Source organism: Pieris napi, chromosome 15 (genome assembly GCF_905475465.1).
Source record: "Pieris napi chromosome 15, ilPieNapi1.2, whole genome shotgun sequence".
NCBI classification, from domain to species: Eukaryota; Metazoa; Arthropoda; class Insecta; order Lepidoptera; family Pieridae; genus Pieris; species Pieris napi.
Window position 1 is genome coordinate 5,863,490 of NC_062248.1, and position 22,607 is coordinate 5,886,096.

Below are 22,607 nucleotides of genomic sequence, written 5' to 3' on the forward strand. Positions count from 1 at the left end.
CGAACGCTGAGGCGCCGTTTCTACGACTTAAGAATAGAATCTTTACGGTACAAAACATTTACTGAAAACCCGAATTTTTTCGCTCTTTTCTTCTTAACTATTTCGTTAACCAATAGCTCTTGAGTACCATATTCGTTTCATTTTCGCTCTGATTATAATTGCCTGCAAAACAGTATGACTGTATGGGCCGAGCACACTGAAAATCAGCGTTGCTGGTGACAGCGACTTAAAGCTGAGTTAGGCCCCCGTTAAAAAGATTGTGTTTATGTATTTTCCGGTGTACGTTGCTTTAATCAAATAAATGTTTTTTGTTTCTTTCATTTTAATTGTTTTTCGTAGCTTCATAGTACCTGAGAAACAGGATTTAAGCTTAAACTATAAGCAATATCCTACTGAAGCGGATATAATTTTACGTTAAGTTGAAAGGTAATATAAATTATTCATAGATTGGTAATTCGTCTTTCGCTTTCATGAAGTAATGAATCAATCGCGTCTACAAAGTTGTCCAAGTTCTCCAGGCCCGGCGGCGAAGCCTTAATTGACATGTGTCAGAATGTACTGACCTGTGGGTCACGCGTGAACACATTCCGCCACTTTCCCCAACTATCTTGATTTGAGCCCATTGTCCTAAATTCGCTATTATTTACGATGTGACCCCAAGTGTATTTATATCGGTGCAAAATGTGCGAAATAATTAACCATAAAATTTTATTGTGCGTGTAAAAATAATATTTCGTCATTCACCTTTAGAGGTCCGTTTTAAATTACAATAGCATAAATATCATAAATTGTGTTATAGAGACGATTATTGTAAGTAATAATTATTTATGTTGTGTATAGTTAGTTTATAGTAATATTTAAATGGACACATGTTAATAGCTGTTTGAGCTTAAACGTTTGGCTTTATATTCTATAGAGTGCAAGAAGAACCCTATTATCAAATCGACATTTTTCATGGTAGCTTAAATTGGTGTACATCTTCTTTTAATTTATAGATAAAAAACACAATATTGAATAACCCTTCAGATTTATTGTAGAGAAAGAACTATACAGTTAGTTTTAATATCTTAACAAAAAATGAAGCTCGTACAGGATTGAAAAAATTAAATTCGAGACAGATACGGAATCGCCAAACAATCACCGATACTTGTTTAAATTTACTTAAATTATTGAAATTTACGTTATAAAAGCTACCACGTATTGATAACGCTGCGGTCAAGGTGTTATGTAACTTTGACATTAAAAATAACACTTAAAAGATTACCAGCACTTATCGGTACCGTCAACATAAAGAATCAGTCGTGATTGTGGAGTTTGTATCGGCACCTTGCGAATGTTCCTTACTGCGCCCTGCATTCTTGCCAAGTCCTGAACTTTGCTCTTATTGTCATTTCGTGCCCAATTGTGCGTCGTTTTACATTTAGGAAGAATCTCTTATGTTGGGGTTAGATGGTTAACTAAAAATATACACGTGGAGTGTTTCGTTTTCGTTGAGGAGTTATCACTGTGGCTTGAAAAGTAATTTGTAAATACTATTCTTAACTTATTTTCCTGGTCCTCAGCCAGAATGCTTTCTATTTCTATAGGGATGGTTGGTATTTTCGTTTGTTACTTTAACTTTATTCCAGGTGTTGGGTGTAAAATTGTGTTGCATGCAATATTTAACAAGAGTATACCCGAATTTACCAAAATTTTTAGACTATTTTATCAATCTGGGTAGCTCAATCTGACAAACCCTAGTTTATAAATTAACAAATTTTGTTAAAAATTTATGAGAAGCATAAAGCTTCGGAAATCTAAAGGCGAGTTGCCACGACGGAACATCATCAGTAATGTAAAGGGTATTTCAACAAGAAGTTTGTTTTTCAATTGTGGCAACACCGAGAACGTGATAGTTTTGACATTTAGTTTTTGGCGGTATTCGTAGCAGGTGCTTTGGCAATTATTACAATGAATTCAATTTCGCTCGAAAATCGCATTAAAATAATTCAAATCCACTATAAAAATGGTGGTTCTGTTAAAGTAACATTTCGTAAAATTCGTGATATTTTCGGCCAGCATAATCGTCCTTCTGAGACCGCTGTTAAGAATTTGGTCGCAAAATTTGAGTCGACAGGCTCGGTACAAAATGTGCCAACACCAACACGTGTTCGACCGGGTCGTTCAACAGAAAACATCGCCGCCGTGAGCCACAGTGTTGAAGAAGATCAAAATTTGTCAATTTCACGACGTTCTCAACAATTGGGGTTATCCAAAAGCACAACATGGCGAATTTTGCGAAAGGATTTGGCTTTGAAGCCTTACAAGATTCAACTGGTGCAGGAATTAAAGCTGATCGACCATTCAAATCGCCGCAGATTCGCTCAGTTCATTCAGGAACAACCTGCTGGTTTTTCTGAAAAAATCATTTTTTCAGACGAAGCCCATTTTCATTTGTCAGGGTACGTCAACAAGCAAAATTGTCGCATTTGGGCTTCTGAAAATCCTAAAGCAATTATTGAGAAGGCTTTGCATACTCAACGTGTTACTGTGTGGTGCACTATGTGGTCTGGAGGCGTGATTGGGCCGTTTTTTTTCGAAGATGAGGCTGGAAATGCGGTAACAGTCAATGGATCACGGTATCGCGAGATGTTAACCACTAAATTTTGGCCTATTATTGATGACATGGATATCACTGAAATGTGGTTTCAACAGGACGGTGCCACATGTCACACAGCCAATGAAACGATCAATTTATTGCAAACCAAATTTCCCGAGCGCATAATTTCGCGAAATTCAGCTGTTAAGTGGCCAGCCAGATCGTGTGATTTAACACCACTGGATTATTTTTTGTGGGGCTATGTTAAAGACAGAGTCTATACGGAGCCAATCGAATCGATTGCAGCCTTAAAACTCAAAATCCGTGATGTCATTAACGAAATAGACCCTCCATTTTGCCAAAAAGTGATTAAAAATTTTGATGAAAGAATCAACATCTGTCAGCGTGGTCGTGGTGGACATTTGCCAGATATCATTTTTCATTCATAATTGCCAAACTTTTCTCTTTGTAATACAATAAAAATTTTATTCATTTTCCTATAAATTCTTTGTTTTATTTTGTTTTAGAAAACAAAGTTCTTGTTGAAAAACCCTTTATATTAGTTATAGCATCCAAATAATTCTTAATTAAATGTATACAACACTCCTCAATTTCTACTTATATTTCTTTAAAATTTCCATTCTTCCATAAGCATTCCTTACAACCTGTCATAAATAAGTCAATCTATGGTGTTTAGTTGTCCCCGTCCAAATATCATGTCCCCCATCCGTTTTGTAAACATCTTTGTAAGTACAAAATGTAGTTTAATTAGAAATATAAGCAATAAATGTTACAACAGTACAGTACAAATTCAATTCAATGTAGCTCGAGGCAGACGTTACGTTGATGCAATTTTGAACAATAGGATTTTCGGTTCACTGACCTTTTGAGATTTGTGACATCGCTACGAAATACTTGTTTTGATAAACAATAATAATTGGAGACATCTATGGCTATAGATAAATTATTAGAAATATCTGTTATGTTTCAACTGTTTCATCAACGCTAAATTTAAACCATCAAGGTAGAAACTTTATGACAGTTGGTGTTAATTTTTAGTCCGTAAATTCAATACTTATTGTGTATCGCACCAGGGATCATTAGTTGAATACAAATCCATTATTCCCGCAGTTAAGTGCACTGATTTTACGTGGGACGAAAGTCACAGACAATAGTAACTTAAAATATTAATAGAATGATTACATAATTCAAAAACAATAATGCGATATATATATAATTATAAAAGTTTTATTTTAACTTCAATTATTTACATTCAATTAGCATGAAATAACGTCAAAAAAATAACGCCTACCCTTCATTTCTTGGCTCCTTTTTGATGTATGTGATATATAGCTATATTCAAGCTATTAAAAACAGGTAATAAATATTGTATATATTTTAGAGATGTAGGTACTAGTAACCTATTATAGCAACAGCTTTTTCATTGAAAGTTAGAATAGTGTCATCAACTAACAAATAATAAAATATTTATCTTTTGTTTAATACCTTAAATTATTCCTTATTTTAATTACACAACATACGCGAGCTTTAAACGTGAAAGCTCACGACACGATGACGACATGAATGGCGCACAACTCGTGCTACGGTCCGCCCAGTTCAATTACAGAATATAAAATTAGGTCCATAGACAAATAACTAATAGAGTAATTAAAATGACGTGTCTATGAGTCAAAATGACAACACTAAAGTTTATGAGATCATGATTAGTGCAACATGTTTAGGTATTGTTTAATGCACACTGTAACTACCTTATTTGCCTAAATGATTTCTGATTGCGAACTTTAGTTCTAACCATTAAAGCAAATCCAGTAAATAAACTTCAGTACAACATATATATGTTTGTAAAATGTTTTAAAAACAATAATCATTATTTACATTGTTTTCTATAGAATGTACACAATACTTAAAACGTATAATTAATTTAAGAAGTTTGCCAACGGGCATTACACTAATATCTTACATTTAAAGTACGACAGAAAACAAATTTACGAACTAACCATACCCCCTCTAAGAGTCATAATTTATAGTTTTATTTATAAAGTAAGAAGTTATATAATTGAAAACGAAAACTTTATGAAAATTCTGTTAAAATGTTCTGTGGTAACTGCAATTCATAGAACTCTGTTTAGGCTGTATATTGTATACCTAAAAAGCCTTACGGCGTGTAGGGTAATATCGGCACTTCTATTCACAGACATCTTATTTAGACACAAACGCGCTTCAAATTGATGCCTTTCGGTACAATTACCACACCAATAGTTTGTTATGTGCATAACCAATTGTACGGTTCTATACTTCTAAGAAGTGTATACGACCTCCTTTCATAGAATCTGCTATTGTCAATTCATGGCCAAAATATGTATAATCTGCATTAACTTCCGGTTAATGACGCGGATATATGTATTTAAATGCCAACTGAATGGGCGCTTTCAATAATATGTACCTACTCAATGTTTTTAAATTTAAACACTGACAGTTTTTCTCGCTGTCCAAGTTCACAGAGTATATTACTTTAAAAAAGTTGACTTTAAGCAGTTAGGTTTATGGAAATGTATATATGTAATGCATTTAAAACTAATTACTATTAAATGGGCGACAAATTGCTTTAAATTCGAATCATTAGCTATATTTTAGGTAACAATTACCCTAGATACGGCAAAGCGTGAATCTTATCTATGTGTTTCACAAGAGCATTGTTCGAAGATATTGGCACACAATGGAACACCAAGAGCGAACCTGTTGAAGGAAGTAGGACGCACGAGGAACTGTGAATTGTGGTGGTGAAATGTGATGGGCGGCGCCGCGCACGACGCTCCGCCCAGCCCTTTCACTGCCCCGCCCCGCCTACCCCTAACGACCTTCGTAAATTACGCAACCCCAATACCCTCCCAGTTAACCGACCCCAACAACAAAATCATCATTGCAACACGACTACCACTAGACCGTGTATGTTGCACTATGGCTAAATCGCCTCAATTTTTTAGCGCAAATAGAATCCATAGCAACAGCTGTCGCGGCAGTAGTGGTTTTAAAATTACGTCTTTAAACGAAATAAGTATTAATATATAGACAACTATTTGCTCTTCATCAGCGAGAATATTCCGGAGTGCGGGTTCTTAGACTCCTCACTACTTGCACCTAGCAAATGAGCGGTTAACTCACGTTGTTCTGAATTTATTTCGCCATTGTCATTAATATAATTGTTGCAATTTACTACAATAATTCGTTGAACATTTATGGATCGATCTAGCAATAAATTACGGTAGTTTAGTACATCGAAATTGCTTGCATTTTGGCAGGTCAATGCTGTTTACCGTGGAAAATATCTATTGTGATTATCTTTACGACTTACTGAATGCGATAATGATTTTATCTTTTGCTAAGAATATGAATACATTGTAAGTGTGCACTTCCTACTCTATATGGAATACGTAATTAATTCACTTTTCAAGATTTAAGCTACGGCCTCGCTTGCATGTAAGTGCATGAATGCACTTTGAAAAGGACAGGTTCAACTGTTTACCCTTTATTCTCTTTAGGGCTAGAATTTCAATGAAGCCTTGTGTCGTATATTATCATTAAAAATAAAAAACAAATTCCGGACAGTAACAGTTTTTAATTAATAGTTAAAAATAATGAACTTCGCAAAACAATAAACATAACGTAATGAAGACTGAGTAATAACACCTAAAAAATTATTATCTACTTATGGTAAGATTAAAATTATCCTTATTTAATTAAAATTTACATTAAATCCCCAATTTCACAGAAATAAAGTCTAATATTGACGCAATGCTGACTTACAGATATACTGTACGAAACATTGTGGAGGCGTATTATGAATAACATATTTATGACCCACTAAGCCGTATCACACGATCATAGCGAGTGGATACCGTCTACACAATTAGCAAAGAACCTCCTATAACCATCAGCTTAATGTTTATTGTCTAATGCTTAAACCCTACAATAGATGAAAGGTTAAAAAGCTCAAATAAGCATGCATTAGGAAAGAGGTTGCCCGTCGGGTCGCGGTTAGAATGCAAACTGCCTCCCATACATTAAATCTGCTGCATTGGAATTGCAAAGTCGTGATTTGTCAAAGTATAATCTAAAGAACCGCAATATTCGCACATCGTAATTATTATCGTTGATAAAATGGCACCCGAAACTTTAGACATCTCACGGTTTACTTGTACGCAACGATTTATCGCCTCACGCCAAGCGTCAGCTTATTGATTAGACATATTGTGTAAGAATAGGTTTAAATCGAATTAACTAAAACAAAATCTCTAATATATAAACTATGTTAATGAGTATTACGATTATTTATAAAATTATAGCCTTAGTTGGGAAAACTGTTGTATTACATTTCCTTTTTGCTAAGCGTCATGAACGCACAAAATATACAAAAGTTTTTTAAATCTATAGTGCGTTTATTGATAAGGGACATTGTACATTTATAATGTCTACATATAGGAAAGGTGTACACTTCTTTATTTTGTTATAAAAATTCTCATTAACTAGAACGAAATATTCCGAATAATAGTAAAAACTAAATATTTTTTTTAGTCTACAAAATACAAATTGTAGTCTAGACATATAATTGCTTTAATATGTAATATTACGCTTACTAATACTAGTAATTAAGTTTTAATTACATAAGATCTCATTTGTATTCCATTGCTATTAAAGAGGTTAATAATACTCGTGTTCGCGTATTCTAGAAACACAAAGAAGATACAGCTCAAATTATAATCTGAATGTTTAAAGTTGAAAAATATTTACTACCAATAAATATTTACAAATAATTCAAAACAAAACTGCGACTTGCTATTTGAACAAACTAAGTCCTACTCATGTACAAAATTTCCTAAGTACATAACTACTATAAAATCAGTGGCGCTACAACCTCTCTAGGACTCTCTAGGTCTCTGGGCCTCAGATTTCTGAATCTGTTTCATGATCATTTTTAAATCTAATAGGCTAGTAGGTGATCAGCCTCCAGTACCTGAGACACGCCGTCGACTTTTTTAGGTCTAAAACATGTCGGTTTCCTCACGATGTTTTCCTTCACCGTTTGAGCGAATGTTAAATGCGCACATAGTAAGAAAGTCCATTGTCCACAGCCGGGGATCTAACTTACGACCTCAGGGATGAGAGTCGGACGCTGAAGCCACTAGCCAACACTGCTCTGTCACATAACTTCTATATCAGGAAAATTTCCGACCTGTCTATGATGTCTATCTATTTGAACTGGCTTTTGTATGAATTCATATAAGTGTTGGATGTATATTTTACTAATACAAATTGTTTTAATTTAAACCGGTACTAAAATGATCGAACGCGCAACTTTTAAGACTTTTATATTTCAAAGATACTAAATCTGTTAACAGTGATACATTTCTATCCGCATGTTGTTCTTTATCTCTTCTAGTCGAGATAAGCTAAATATGCAAACACGTCGTTGTCGTAATCGACCATCGATACCTCTATATTATTTTCCGTGGCCCCGCGATGTTTCCTTCGAACCCTGATAACATTGATTTATTTCGTGGAATATTTAATGACAACAGAATCGCTAACGCAATGTTACATTTAACCGTTAGGTGTATTTTCCGTTTAGGTCTCTTACGTTACACCATAAGTGCATTGAGCTTATAAGGCATATTTAGTACAATGTTATTATAATGGAGTAGAAGATCACGAATGCACTCTCTTGATCTAGTAGCTAAATCAATTCGTGTCACGGAATGTATTAGAACAATCTATGCAGGCTGGTAGCTTATTCTGAAATTTTTACGTAACGGTTTTTGCTCCTCTATCGCCTACGTATTCCAAATACGAATCAAAATAAATAAGGTGATGAAATCTGTAACATAATTTGTTGACGTTTCGTTTGGCTGGGATCGCTCAAAGGGTACGTCCTCATTAATAATAGCTGATTTACGCTGTAACAAAGAAAAAAACGTATAACAATAAATAATCGATAAAATCGGCAGCACCATAACATTTTATTGTGTAATACGTCATCGGTTATTAGAGCGTGAGAGACAACCCTCGTGGCCCATTTCGATCAAAATTACAAGCACGAAACACGACCCCAATATCGCACGGGACTTTAGGGTTGTTAACAATTTATTGATCGTTCAATTATAAAGTATTTAATTACAGTCAAGTGAAAGATAAATCGCGAGCAATTATTTCTGACTGCAGGCAATTTCTCTTGCAACTCCATCGCCTAATAATTGAATTTCAAGAGAACAATTGCTTCGATTACAGCGCAGCCCGACACGGATCGTCGCCTAATGAATCTTCCGCTGTCTAGTTATTTACCGAGATAAACTCTGTGTTTACTTGTTACACGCGCATGATTGCACGAGCTCCCAATAAATTACATTTATCGGAAAGGAAGCTAACTGTATGAGGACGTACATCACCATATGCGAGTTTCTATTCCGTGTCAACTTATTAATCCTCCTAGAAACTATTAACAGTCGATTACATTATTGAAAAAAATATAACTTGTTTACAAAGATGGTCCGCCTAAAAACCTAATCCAAAACCGGAAGTTGGTATTCAAATTAAGAACGATTTCTAAGATAGATAAACGATAACCTCCTTTTAAAAATGATTGCGTTTTGAAGGCTTTCTTAAAAATATTCACATAAAAACAATAGATTTCTCAATACAGTAGGCAGTGGCGATCGGACCCGCAATCGATCACCGATCAAACCGAATTCAATCTATTTGGAAGGTTTATTTCACGATTTCAATTCCAAAGAGTAGAGCAATTTTAATACAATGAAATGATATCAATAGATAGTTTTGAAATTGAAATATGAGCCTGTAATTACATATTTCCAATATTGTAACAATATTAAATGGATTTTGAATTATTTCAGTTAAACTCAACGGTTTACGACTTGATCTTTTGTCATAATTGATTATAGTCAAATAGTAGACTGTGTTAAGCATAAAGTAATTGTGTGAAAAAACCCACCCATTTTTGTATAAAAAATCAAAGATATTTATATAGGAAATGATCTTAAACTAAACTATTTTGCAAAAAAAACAGCCACCTAAGGAAATCTAACTTAGGGTCGATTTCAGTTAATCAAATTTAATTTAATTGTCTAACATAGTCTGTTTTTAGTTTACTTGTAATTATGTAAATTAATACGCGTGAAGTGAATTCTTGTAATTTTTTAATTATTTTTTATCTATTAATTCTTTAAAACACACACACACGACCTAACATTAAGAAGTGGTCGGCAATAAATACAAGATTTTTTTAAATGTTTAATTAAATAAAGTGACAAATGTATAAACTTAATACCGAGTGTGACCTCTTCTTGCCAAAATCACCGCTTGAATCCTTTTGGGCATGTTTTTATGAATGATTCAATGAAAATCCTAGAAACTATTTGTATGGCGGACTCCACCACACATATACGTAATTTTGTAAGGTAATTGTAGATCTTAGAATGAATTGCAAATATTCTAGATAATGCCGGCTGTAATCAATATAAAAGCAAATTGAACACGTTGCACGTCGGCGAAGCGGTAGTGAGTCTAGCTTAATATCTATTAGTAGGTAATATCTTAGCAGAGATGGCTCTGCCCCAGATCTGAAGCCGGTCGGACCAGTTCTCCGGGCATCCTTGCGTAATATTGCAAAAATGCATTATAAGCTGCCATGTACGCCCCTTGAAAACAGAGGGCTTTCTACAACATTACTTGATATAAAAATTATCGCTAACGTTATGGTTGACTAAGAACCACCGTACGGAGGTCCTAGATTCGATTCCCAGCGAAACCGGGACGTTTGGGGCTGAATACTTAATCAATGAAATAAAAAACTATTGGCTTAGGAGGGAGTTAGAGAAAGACTACTTTAATTCCATACTATAAAAATTACAAATCAAATGGGTTTTGCGTAGTTTTGTTATTATACTCTCAGTCTACGTTAGTTATTTCCATTACTTCGCGTTCTGCAGTATGGTCCCCTTTTAGGTAAAGACCTCAACCTGAACTTTCATTTGGTTCTTAGCTACCTCCATCCATTTCACCCCAGAAACCTTTATAATGTCGTCTATCGCCTTTATGGTCTTCCCACGTTTCTTTTTCTTGGAGGTCCAATTCAGCGGCGATTTATCTTTTATCTATACATCTTGCAATATGGCCTGCCCATTTCCATTTCAGCTGCAAGGCGTAGATTAGCGCGTGTGTGATCTTACTTTTCGCCCTGATGTGTTCACTTCGCTTCGCACTTCACTTTAAAAAAGTATGATTGACTAAAAATGTTACGATTAAGTTAAGAGAATATCAGATTTCTTGAATCTTCTTTCAAGGTAATCAAAATACTTAATAGTTAGTCGTTTTCGTTTATTCGATGAATGTTAACGATTCGTATAATATGTAACGGACACGGTTGGTTGGAACACCAACCGCAATTGCAATCTGAACCAATTTACGACATTAAAGGGTTTACGGAAAAAGTTAATATAAATCACGAAATTATAATTACGCATGACCACCACGCCTTCGAATGACATGCAATTTTGTTTCCGAAATTATACAGCGATGTCTTATTTATTGCACTTCTTTTGATCATTAGCATACTTACCCACCCGGGCGGTCATTTAGGAAAGAGAATGGCCTTGCTTTGAGGTTTTATTCAAATTAATTCCTAACTTAAATTTAATAAATCTTTTATACGTAGAATAAAGTTTTGTTTCAACGTATCAAGTAAATATATCAAATTTTTAGGAAAAAGTTTTTTTATGTATGAAACTAATATTAAAAAATTTAAGCTTGGTTCAAAAACTATTTAAGTTCAAAAAGGCCGTGTTTTTGATGTGTAACATTGATACTTTTGACTCGATGTGGGCCTGAGGTTTTATAATTTGTACAATCTACAATTACTCGAAACCTATACGAGTAAGTCCTTTTACAAGTCTTATATAAAAAGGAATCTTGTCTATACATATTATATCAGATCGATTGTAGCCTTTCTACACTTCTAAAGAACAGGCGAAAACAATTTAGGAACATGATCTTCGTGATAATTTAGTGATAGGGTTGAATAGGTAATAAACTTACCGAGGCGTGCTCTAGTGGACTGTACACTTAAGGCCACCGTACACTAAATAAGCTTAGGAAAGAAAGGATTTAAAATATAATTTTATATCATAATTTTTTATCCATAAATTAAATGGTTTTCTAATTTAACTTAAAGCTATAATAACTGCGCCTGCTTGAGTCATTTCTATTCATACTCTGCGTTTAATCAAACACATAATAAACACATTTAATTTTTACGATGGTCCGATTCTATAGAATCAAGTAAGGTTCTCCAAGAAATATATAAACTATACATGTGTGATAGAGTCATTATATTTCTTGGTCAGATTTGTGTTGTGATTGAAAATTGAGTAATACGAAACAAAGAAATAAAGCAATTTAGAGAGCAAGGAAGGAAAGTTGTTTGTGAGACTCCTATTAATTAAAAATAATCTTAAAATGATATAAAAAAACATGTCCTACTCATGACTATGTTAATAACTGTAAGTGGACTTCATAATTGTACAACTTAGTGTACTGTAGGTTCAATTACTTACACTAACCTAACACATATGTACAACACTTAAATTGTCTATGTAATTATAATATTATTATGGAAATTCGTTTTTAATGTTCCAAGATTGATAACAATTTGTTATTACGTACAAGTATTTATTATAACATTTCTGAATTATTACACGATAATGTAAAATATAGACACAAATGCACTTCGGGCGTCGACTTGTAATAGTCTCTCACGGTTACTTTAGCTTCAAAGCGCATTTAATTTACGGGACATTCACTCTTTGTTTATGGTACATCTGTTTGACATTACGTTGTTTTTTTTTTTAATTTATACGTCATTTAGTAGCCATGGTCAAACTTTAAACCAAATTAATTTTAAAAATCGAATTATGAATTGCAATATACGTTGCCACATTTCCCATACTGAAATTTAAAAACAGAATTCCTATATATACACAATAAAGTTATACAATAACATTATAACACTTTACCATAACATAGTGTCGATTATCTAAGGACATCAGGGAATGGAATGGTCATCCCATGCCATTCATGAATAAGAAACATAAAAAATATTTATACAGATACATATACTGTTACATGGTAAAAGTTACCCTATCGGCCTCCTACCTTCTTGCGCATGCGCGGTGACGTGTAGATTTTCCGCCATTTGCAATCTTACAAAAACTAAAAATAATATTAACATTGTTTTCCTAGGGATTTTGATAGCTAATATTGCCTAATTGAAAAGGTTTCGTTTAGAGATTTAGACATATGCGCATTGCGTCTGTATTATTTTATTAGATAAAACTCATTAACGTCCAGTTGACAAGGTTGTATTTGGAATTATTATAATTTTTTATGTCTTTAAAGATTTGTATAACTACAATATTGCCAGTATATTTACAATTTTATGATTGATGTTTGATTAACACACGCAGTCATAAATCATACATTCGCAATAATAGGAATACTTGACAACCTCACAAGAAAAACGGTAAAAATGAATTTTAATTTTAACTTATAAAACCTTGTCTACGTAGGATTACTACATTTGACAATATCTATTATATTATCTGAAGTTCGATTTACCAAATTTAATTCATTCGTCGCCTTTTATTTTGAAGGGGATGCACAGTTTAAACCTTACTCATTTAAGCTGACTATGAAAAGTTTGAGGTTCATATGGGGCAGACACATTTTTCTATTAGTGTTCGAATTTTTATGTACTTTGTACAGTCTGGTGTATTTTTCGACCTTTCTTATATAACTTATATCCATTAAAACGAAAATTAATTTTTAGTTATTTAACTTCTAAACGTTTCTTAAACACCTTTTTACAACCATAACCAAAGGTGATAGTTGCATGTGCGTGAGCCGTGATGTCAACAAAAATCGTACATAATTGTTTTCACGGTCATAACACAATAATTATGTGTCATAGATTTATAATGTATTTACGACAGCACAGGTGCACACATTTAAAAGTTAAAAATAGTAAGAATTATCTTACAAAAACTCACTATTCAAGTCGGAATCGCGAAGAAAGTTTCCTCCTTATAATTCTCGTGTCACATTACTAAACCGTAGATAAGATATATCATAATATACTTTTATGGATAAGATAGTCACTTCTATCAAACGAGATAAACGTTGACGCCCAGGGATCGACTCCTACTCATAATATTTATTGTTTCGGGTTCGATATTACAAGACTTCAATAAGATTACTAAAAAAACTTTTCTGTACCACATTTCACAAATTCTCAGTATCCTTTTGCTAATTCTACAAAGCGACCTAACCCAACTAATTAATGTTAACTTTAACCATCTGATTCTAGCTAATTAAATTTAAACGACGAGCAGAGAAGCTAAGAGAGAAAATATGAGATCTAATGTTGATAATTCTGTTCATGATCAAGCATAAGCGTAAAATGTTCCTTATCTCACTAATATTATAAAGTGGAAATATTTGATTGCTTGTTTGTCTGTGTGCATTGGATAGGCTCATAAACTACAGAACTGATTTTAAAAACTCTTTTACCAGTAGGACCCTACGTTATCCCTGATGAAGATAGGCTATGGAATATTTTCAAAAAAGTTAGGGTTCTGTATGAAATTACTATAGTGTAAAAAAGGTGAGAAAAAAGCCAATTTCTAAATCGCGTAAGCTGCGGAAATTATTGACAATAGAGCAAAGTAATGTACTAGAGTTTTATAGAAGACAATATCTATAAAAAAGTCAGTGATTGCATATGTCTACGCAAGAACAATTTATTTTTTTGTTTTTTTGTAATAGTTTGTTTACCGAGGAAAGACCGGGTAGAACCGGAGATCACAGCTAGTTCATAATAAAGACAACGAAACGACAATATCCTTAAATTAATGACATTGAATTTTGAAGAAAAAACTTATTATAAATGATATTCATACTTATGTTACATAAAAATTATATTATACTGACCTCAGATAAAACTTCAATAACAAAATTCAAAATAAGGCAAGACTTATCAATTATTTAATACAAGTGCGAATATAAATTAGATGCTTGTTCATTACATTTCGTAGTTTCCCAGGCTTGTATTACCACCTTCACTAAAACGTTAATAAAATTGCATTCGCATAACCAAGCATTATAATAATGTGCCTAGTTAAGTTTGCAACGAAGTTTCATCTAATCTATTCACGTACCGTTAAATTTATAATGTACATTAATATCTGATATTAAGATGTCCAACGCCTTACTAACGTATTCGACAGCCATTACAAGGACTAGATGATAAACATCATACAAATACTACAAGTTTTTTACATGTATTACTATTTATATGAAAATTAAATTCTAATCAAATCTATTGAATTTATTTTATCATCGTGTTGGGATATGTATACGCTTTTAGGGATTAATAGGTTAGACGATAACACTTTGAACTTTTAATTTCTAAGAATAGCGAGCATAACATTAAATAAGATAGGTGTAGATATAGAACGGGTATTGCAAGTTAAGAAGGAAAGCAGAGGTAGGGTCAGCAGAGCGATTCGTGACCGAGCTCAGGCAGTGGGAACCGAGCGTCACGACCGTTTGCGCCCGCGTCTCCAAATAACATGATATTACTCACTAACTGGCCATTTCACGCCACGTTTTAGTTCTCAACGACGAACACATCAATGTAATGTGATTTGCGGCACTTTAGCGAGCTTAAAGCTTCGATAACGTTTTCAGTAGTGCCTTTTAAACTGCCTTTTATAAGTTAACCGAAAATTTGTCTTTCGTTGGTGGAAAAGTTTAAAAAAAATTTCGTACGACGTTATTCTACTTGATGTAGGTAATCAGAGATGCCTTAATGTTTTATTTTCTTAAACTGCAAAAGACATCGTAAATTTTTGACTTAGATTTAGACCCTAAAGTTCACACTTGGACAATTGCGCAACTAATATTTCCCACAGATTTACGGGTAGCGAAATCCCAATGACCTTATTTAGTGAAAGTACAACGGAATCAGTTTATAATTGATAGTCTACTTAAAAACCTACTTTTGTTCAAAATACAGGTATAAAGTTTAAAGTCATGACATTTACCTTACCTTAAAAATTGGCCTTATCATTAAAATAATTCGAAATTCTGAAATCAATTTAATCAATGCGAAATTCTTGTACTTTTCCGACAGATCGATGGATTGACACGAGAGAATATAAATAAAGTTAATGAAGTGAAAATTAATGCACGTCGCCGAACAAAAACTTTTGTTACGTAAATATCAGGACCTATTTTAGGTCATCGGGTCCTTTGCTGCATATCCAAACAATTAAATTTCATTATTTTAAGCAATTTTTTCTTAAAGTGATTAAAGAGGGATGCTATATTACATATGTTGTGGCATCATGTTTTTAAATGTCGTCCAGTCTGTTTCGACTCTCCTAATAATTGTTTATGGCTGGTAAGATGGCTCACCTAGTTGTCTTAAAAAGTATAAATGAAACAAAGAGGAGTCAAGTGAGACTGACCAAAGACTCTTCCAACCATAAATTTGTATTTTGTGTATATTTTTTATAAAAAGTAGATATAATAAAAGTACAAGGTTTGCTGAATAAAGATCAAATTAAGTAAACTCCTCTTGCTAAAGATCAGCGGCACTTATATACAATAAGCCTTTATAATTTACTATTCAATTACAAATTGAAATAACTTAACTCCTTATCATAGCTGTTAGGTGATAGTGCTTTGCGGATCCAATTAAACGGCATTTTGTTTAGATGGCAGATATGACCCATTGTTTAGATACATTCTTGCGATGAGTTGTCCAACCAATCGCTCAACCTGTCACACCTTAATGGGTCTGTTTGCATACAAATATCGATCATTTGACGGTCATTTTACTCGTTATCAACATTTGGTACAACCTTCATGATTGTTGCAACACATTAACGATGATAAATACTTTGGAGTTTATGTAGGAGGTTGGTCTAGAAACTTTGTGTTATTTTATGGTCGGATGACACAATTACCGAAAAAAATTAAGTCATTTTCGTCATCCTCCAATCCTCCATCCTCATAATCCATTATTACATACTTATGGGGCGTTCCCACGAAGCGTTAATCACGACAGTCAACCACGCTTTCGTGAAATACACTTCTGTGTGAACGCATAGGCGTTATACTTGCTTTCGTGAGGAACGGCGCACGACTCAAGCGTGGATAGATCAAACGTGTTTGATTTTCAGTCGTGATATACCGTTCGTGAAGCCAAGATGTCGTCACAACAACGTGGAATTAAGTTTAACGACAGTGAAACTACGCGTTTTTTTGGAGTTATATTCTATGGAAAAGGTTCCAAAGGTTCGACGCTCCTAACATATTTCTTCGCTGTATCCATTCTCTAACCCAAAAACGTCTTTTTTTTCGTTTTCTTGTGTCCTGTAAGCGCTCAATCTTTTTTGCTATGATAGTAGCAAAAAACGAACTTAAAACAGCACAACTTTCAACAACCAGATCATTCATGATCGATGTTTCGATAATGACTAAGTCGAAACACGAAGCGTGAACGGCACGAAATCCCCCAACCATGTGAACGTTTCATCAATTCACACTTTCGTGAGTGTCACGAACGAAAGTTTACTAGCGTAGTTGACTGTCGTGATTAACGCTTCGTGTGAACGCCCCATTATGGTTTAATAGAACTTATAAAAAATTATAATACCGTATTTGTGAGCAATGTAAGCAACCATTTTTTTATTTTGTTTATAAATCGTTACCATGGTAACATACACGATACTATCGTTATTAGACATTTTATAGTAAGACCAATACATTAATTAATTGTCTTTATAGTTTTAAACTGAGTCATTATGATTTCTATGCCTCTAAGATGTACATATGGGTAAATATTTAATTATTATTTAATAATTAATAAAAGTGTTGCATTCAAGTTCATTCAGTCTTCATCTGAGCTTGCACTGAAATAATGGATTGTCAAATGAACTCACCTAAAATGTTAGATCTCATTGCTAGAAAACTCTTAAAATTATTGTGTTAATTTCGGCCTATGTTATCAACAATAATTCAGTTTTGGTTGATTAAGTAATAACATATTCAAAAACAGATATCGTCATCTGTTTTACGAATGTCCAATAAAACTTGTCACGGTCTGTCGCGAACCAATGGTTAGTCCAACCCCGCCTTGAGGTAAAGGCGTGTATAGCGGCCCCGGTCCAAATAACCGAGGCAGTAACACGTAGGTTGTTCGGCTTCAGAGCGCCAGACAGAGCCTTTGATCCATTGCAATTAAAAAAACACGAATAAAGACTGTGTTTGCCTGTGTGCTGCTATTTTGCCATGGCTTCTTACAAGAGTGTTATTATTTCGTTGCAGTCGTATGAAGCAAGGATTGCAGCTTCTTACACGGGTTGTAGAATCAAATAAACAAACAAAATTGGTGGAAAATTACTTGCCAGTTCTTCTTGTCCGTTCGACACGATTGATTATAAAAGTATAATTATGTTCATAAGTGAATAAGCTGCCTATAAATGTAAATTTTCAGTTTAGTATTAATTTTTACTTACTAAATTTGTAAAATTAAACAAATATTCCAATGATTAGCTACTTAACATTTCTCATCCAACAACTGCTAGATAAAGCCGTTACACTCTGCTTACAAAATTTTATGTCAACATTAAGACTATTAACACAACAGGTACATAGGTAGTACGTAATGTCGTAACAGTGTTGGCTAGCCGGTTGGCCTGCATGACCCCAGGATGGAGGTCAACTCATCGAAATCGCGTTTGAGCGACCACTGATCTAAATTGGTGATTATTTTTAATTTTTAAACTGTATCGTTTTAAAAACATCACATTCAAGTGTCTTCATTTAAAAGGAAGATAAAAGTTTGAGTCTAGGTTACGTATCTTAAAATGTTGTTTACGCAAATTATACTTTACAAAGTACTCAAGCTGGTTGCAGATTGTCATATATTCGATTCAAGGTATGTAAAGTAGACTTAAAAAGGCGTTTATGTAATTAATTATAATTAAGTTTATCTACCAAGCCGGTCATTCGGCAAGTTTCAACATGGGGTGTGGACACTGAACAGATTAAAATTCCACAAAATTGTATAATTACCTAAAAAACGTAGATGGGGTGAAATTTTTTAAATACAGCAAAATGCGAACAACAGTTTCAATGCGTTCAAAGTTAATGAGCCCTAATTAATACAATTAGCCCACGGCAAATTGCATCTTATGACTAAAATAATGAGCGTAAATTGAGGCAACTTTACACTTCTGATTTATTGTCTTGCGCTTGTTCCCTTAAAAGAGTAAACGTGGACCAGTTCAGTAACGTGAGCTCTCTCTCTCTCTGGGTCGGTAACTGATATCTGAGTGTCGTGATCCGCTGTTTAGTAGGATCTGGCGCGAATGATATTCCTTCGCTGATTTCGGTACCGCGCTTCTTTTATAACGGTGTATAATTTTGAGAACGTCGCGTCTTAGACTTGATCGGTCCATCCTGTTGCCGAACGTCCACGCAATCTTTTGCCTTCGGTATCACGTTAAGCTTTTTAGCTTTCGTCTCCCCTACGCAATGTCTCACGGAAATACGAAATGATGCGTTGTCGGCATATAGTTAGTAAGGCTGGGTAAGCATCGATGCATTGGCGTCTACGGTATTAAGCCGCAGCAGCATCATGAGCTAAAACATAGAAATATGATGATAACTATAGATTTCTGTATGAATTTGAGCAGCACTTCTTAAGCTATTTGTAACTATGTATATAAAATTGACAGAAAGTAAATAAGGGGTTCATCACTGTGTAGGAATGCTAAAAGGAATGGTTTAGATTTTATGAATAGATAAATGTAGGTACCTAAATCCAAAACCAGATTAGGTTAAAAAGCACAGTAAATTTACTTAAAACATATTTTGATCTTGATTTTAGCGATAAACAGGAAAATCTTAACGTTATTTTTATGTTAGTTAATCTAAACGTGTTTAAAATTATATTTATATATCCCTTCTAAACACTCAAAACAAGTATTTTCATTAAAATTTATGAAGATGTGGGCCGAATTATTTATCTTATAGAAACGAATTTCTCAACAGCGGACCTTGTAGTATACGTGTCTTAATTAATTCTCTTATATGGTAATAATTGAAATACATCATCGTCAGTTTAAAAGATCGAGTGGAAAATGAGTCATTAGTATAATTATAACAAAAGGCATTTTAGCAAAGGTTTAAATAAAGTCAGGTACTATGGGTCTAAATAGATGCTAGTTTGCTGCCATCAGGAGTTAATAAGACAGTCGCTTAGGTGTTTCATTATTTGTGCGTTAAGCAAAAAATATAATTAAAAAAACAGACAGCAACAAAAGTATGTAATCATTATACAATTATTTGTTTGTATTAGATATAAAATTGTTTAGATTATTAACTAAAACAGTTGCCAATATATCATCACAAAACAAGTCCATTCTAACATACCTATAATGTATTACGTCGTAACCTAATTTTTACGCAAGTATACCTACCATTATTGCCTACGGCCTACGGTACTACAAAGAGCATTAGAATGCAAATTGGTACACGCTAAGCGAGAAAATTAGCATTGTAAGCGACAATATTGAATAATGACTCAGCACGTCAGTCATTCCATCAGCATTGAGATTAGTGATGCAACCAAACAGACAAGTTGACTGCCTACCCGCCCTAGTCCTCGATCAATGGCTACGATGTATAGCAATAATTATAAACTCTCCTAACGAAAATATCGTCTTGTTTCTTTTTCATGTCTCTGCTTAAATAAAGGTACGTACTGATAACTGAAATTTGGAGAAAAAATCCTTGTTAACCATACATGTATGTTTGATTAAGACAATTATGTAATAGTTGGATATACATACTTATATTCAGAAAATCTATACTTTAATATTTTAAACTTCCCGCTATCAGTGTCGTTGCCTAGACTATATAATTTGTGGTCACTGCACAAATCATTTTTGACACACAATTATCTGCCCATCTTTTAATAAACGCTTTCACCTCCCGATTTTGCGGATTTTGCACATCCGTCAGCGTTCAAAAAATAACTTAAATAATAGCATCTACTGCGTCGTTTTTCAAAGGTCTACTTGGTACTAATTGGTAGTTTAAAAATCTTTTGTCTTGTATGTTTCGCTGTCTTCAAGTTAAATTCGAAACGAGTATACGTACAATATGTAAGAACTTTAATTTTTAGAATAAATAATGAAACGAACATAGCTAGCTAGTAGTATAAAATATAAAAAAAATACAGATATAATATATACCACTTCAAGTACGCCAGTAAAAATTTGCTCTGAAACAACGGTTGGCACTTCTTTACGAAGAAATTGCGAGTAAGCCACACTGCCTACATAATCTGTGCAGTTGAAAAATGACATATGACACTGTTGGCCTAAAGGTCTAGATACCAGCCATAAACTCCAAAAAAAAAGATTTGTCACTGTAACTGAATAATTGTTCAAGTTTCAACTAGTAAAAAAATTCAACCTGCAATAACAAAGCAATAATTTTTTAAAACACGAAGTGCATTAATTTTTACTTAAAGGTTCAAATTCGTGAAATAATTTGAAAATAAAGTCATTATGATAGTTAATTTCGACAAGCTTTGTGAAGAATTAGAAAAACAAGAACTAGAGGTAAACTTATAGCAGTTAAGAAGCTGTATTTTGTTTTTTGTAGATGTTATTCTAAAACAAGTTTTTTATTTCAGGCTCCAAATGGAGTAGCTACAACAACTACTTATGCTCAGCTTCTTGCAATCTATTTGTATCAAAATGACTTGTAAGATAATTTGTAAATTTATGCTTTTCATGTAATTTTGTCTTAATAACCTAGCTTACATTATGAAATTTTCATATTCAGATGCAATGCTAAATTTTTATGGAAGAGGATACCTCAAAATATCACATCTAGTAATCCAGAAATAGCAGCAATTTGGGCAGTTGGGAGAAAATTGTGGAAAAAAGACCTTCCTCGTGTTTTCCAAACTCTGGCAGCATATCATTGGGAAGAACCAGTAGCTACTATAATGAGAGCTCTTGAAGGTGGTTATTTACTAAATATTATATAATAGCTTCAGACTTTCAAGCTGAACATTAAGGTTTATAACTGCATCTTTCCCATAATTTAACAGAAGAATATCAGTATTTTTATGAGACGTGATCACCAAGCATAGCACATTGATCTCAATCAATCTTGCTTATCTGTGGTTTGTAGACCATTTTCATTGAATATACTTATATATGTAATATTCATTATATTACTAAGTTAGGTGAAACTTGGACTGTCACCTTGATTGGAATATACTTGAAATCAAAATCTTGAATTTACTTTTAGTTTCCAAATTGTGAATATCCAATATTTAGTTTTTGTGCTCAGATAAGGGATAAATTGATCATTATACTCAAATATTATTTAATTTAAACAGTCACATAGTGTCGTAATCCATATCACTGAGAGTTGATTGAAAATTGGTGTAAAATACAATTCTCTTTCAAAGAATAAGTTTCTTTATTAGTTATTATTAAAATGTTAATTTAATTGTAATTATTTTCAGAAAATGTGCGAGAAAGAGTATTTAATTTAATAGGAAAGTCATACAGTTCAATATCAATAGAGACAGTGGTTTCTACAACTTGGCTAAGCAAAGAAGCAGTGTTACAAATATGTAGAGATCGTAAATGGGAGTTGAATGAAGATGGTGTCACTGTGAATCCTACTCCTCCAGTCCAGCCAGCGCCATTGCACACCTCTAGTGAAGATCAACTTTTTAAGCTGACAGATTTTGTGTCATTCTTAGAAAACTAAGTAAGTCTTGTTTAAGTTTTTTGTATAATAAAGTATTTAAACTAATAAAGTCTTTCAGTAGCTATAAAGT

General features: G+C 33.5%; 1 protein-coding gene across 1 annotated transcript; it reads left to right on the plus strand.

Moving 5' to 3' along the window:
- The first annotated feature begins 21,172 nt into the window (after positions 1–21,172).
- Positions 21,173–22,582, plus strand: LOC125056965 (COP9 signalosome complex subunit 8). The gene is made up of 4 exons (XM_047660348.1): positions 21,173–21,366; positions 21,441–21,511; positions 21,593–21,774; positions 22,287–22,582. The coding sequence occupies exons 1-4, from the start codon at positions 21,313–21,315 to the stop codon at positions 22,535–22,537; spliced, it is 558 nt and encodes a 185-aa protein (XP_047516304.1). The 5' UTR covers positions 21,173–21,312; the 3' UTR covers positions 22,538–22,582.
- The last annotated feature ends 25 nt before the right edge of the window (positions 22,583–22,607 follow it).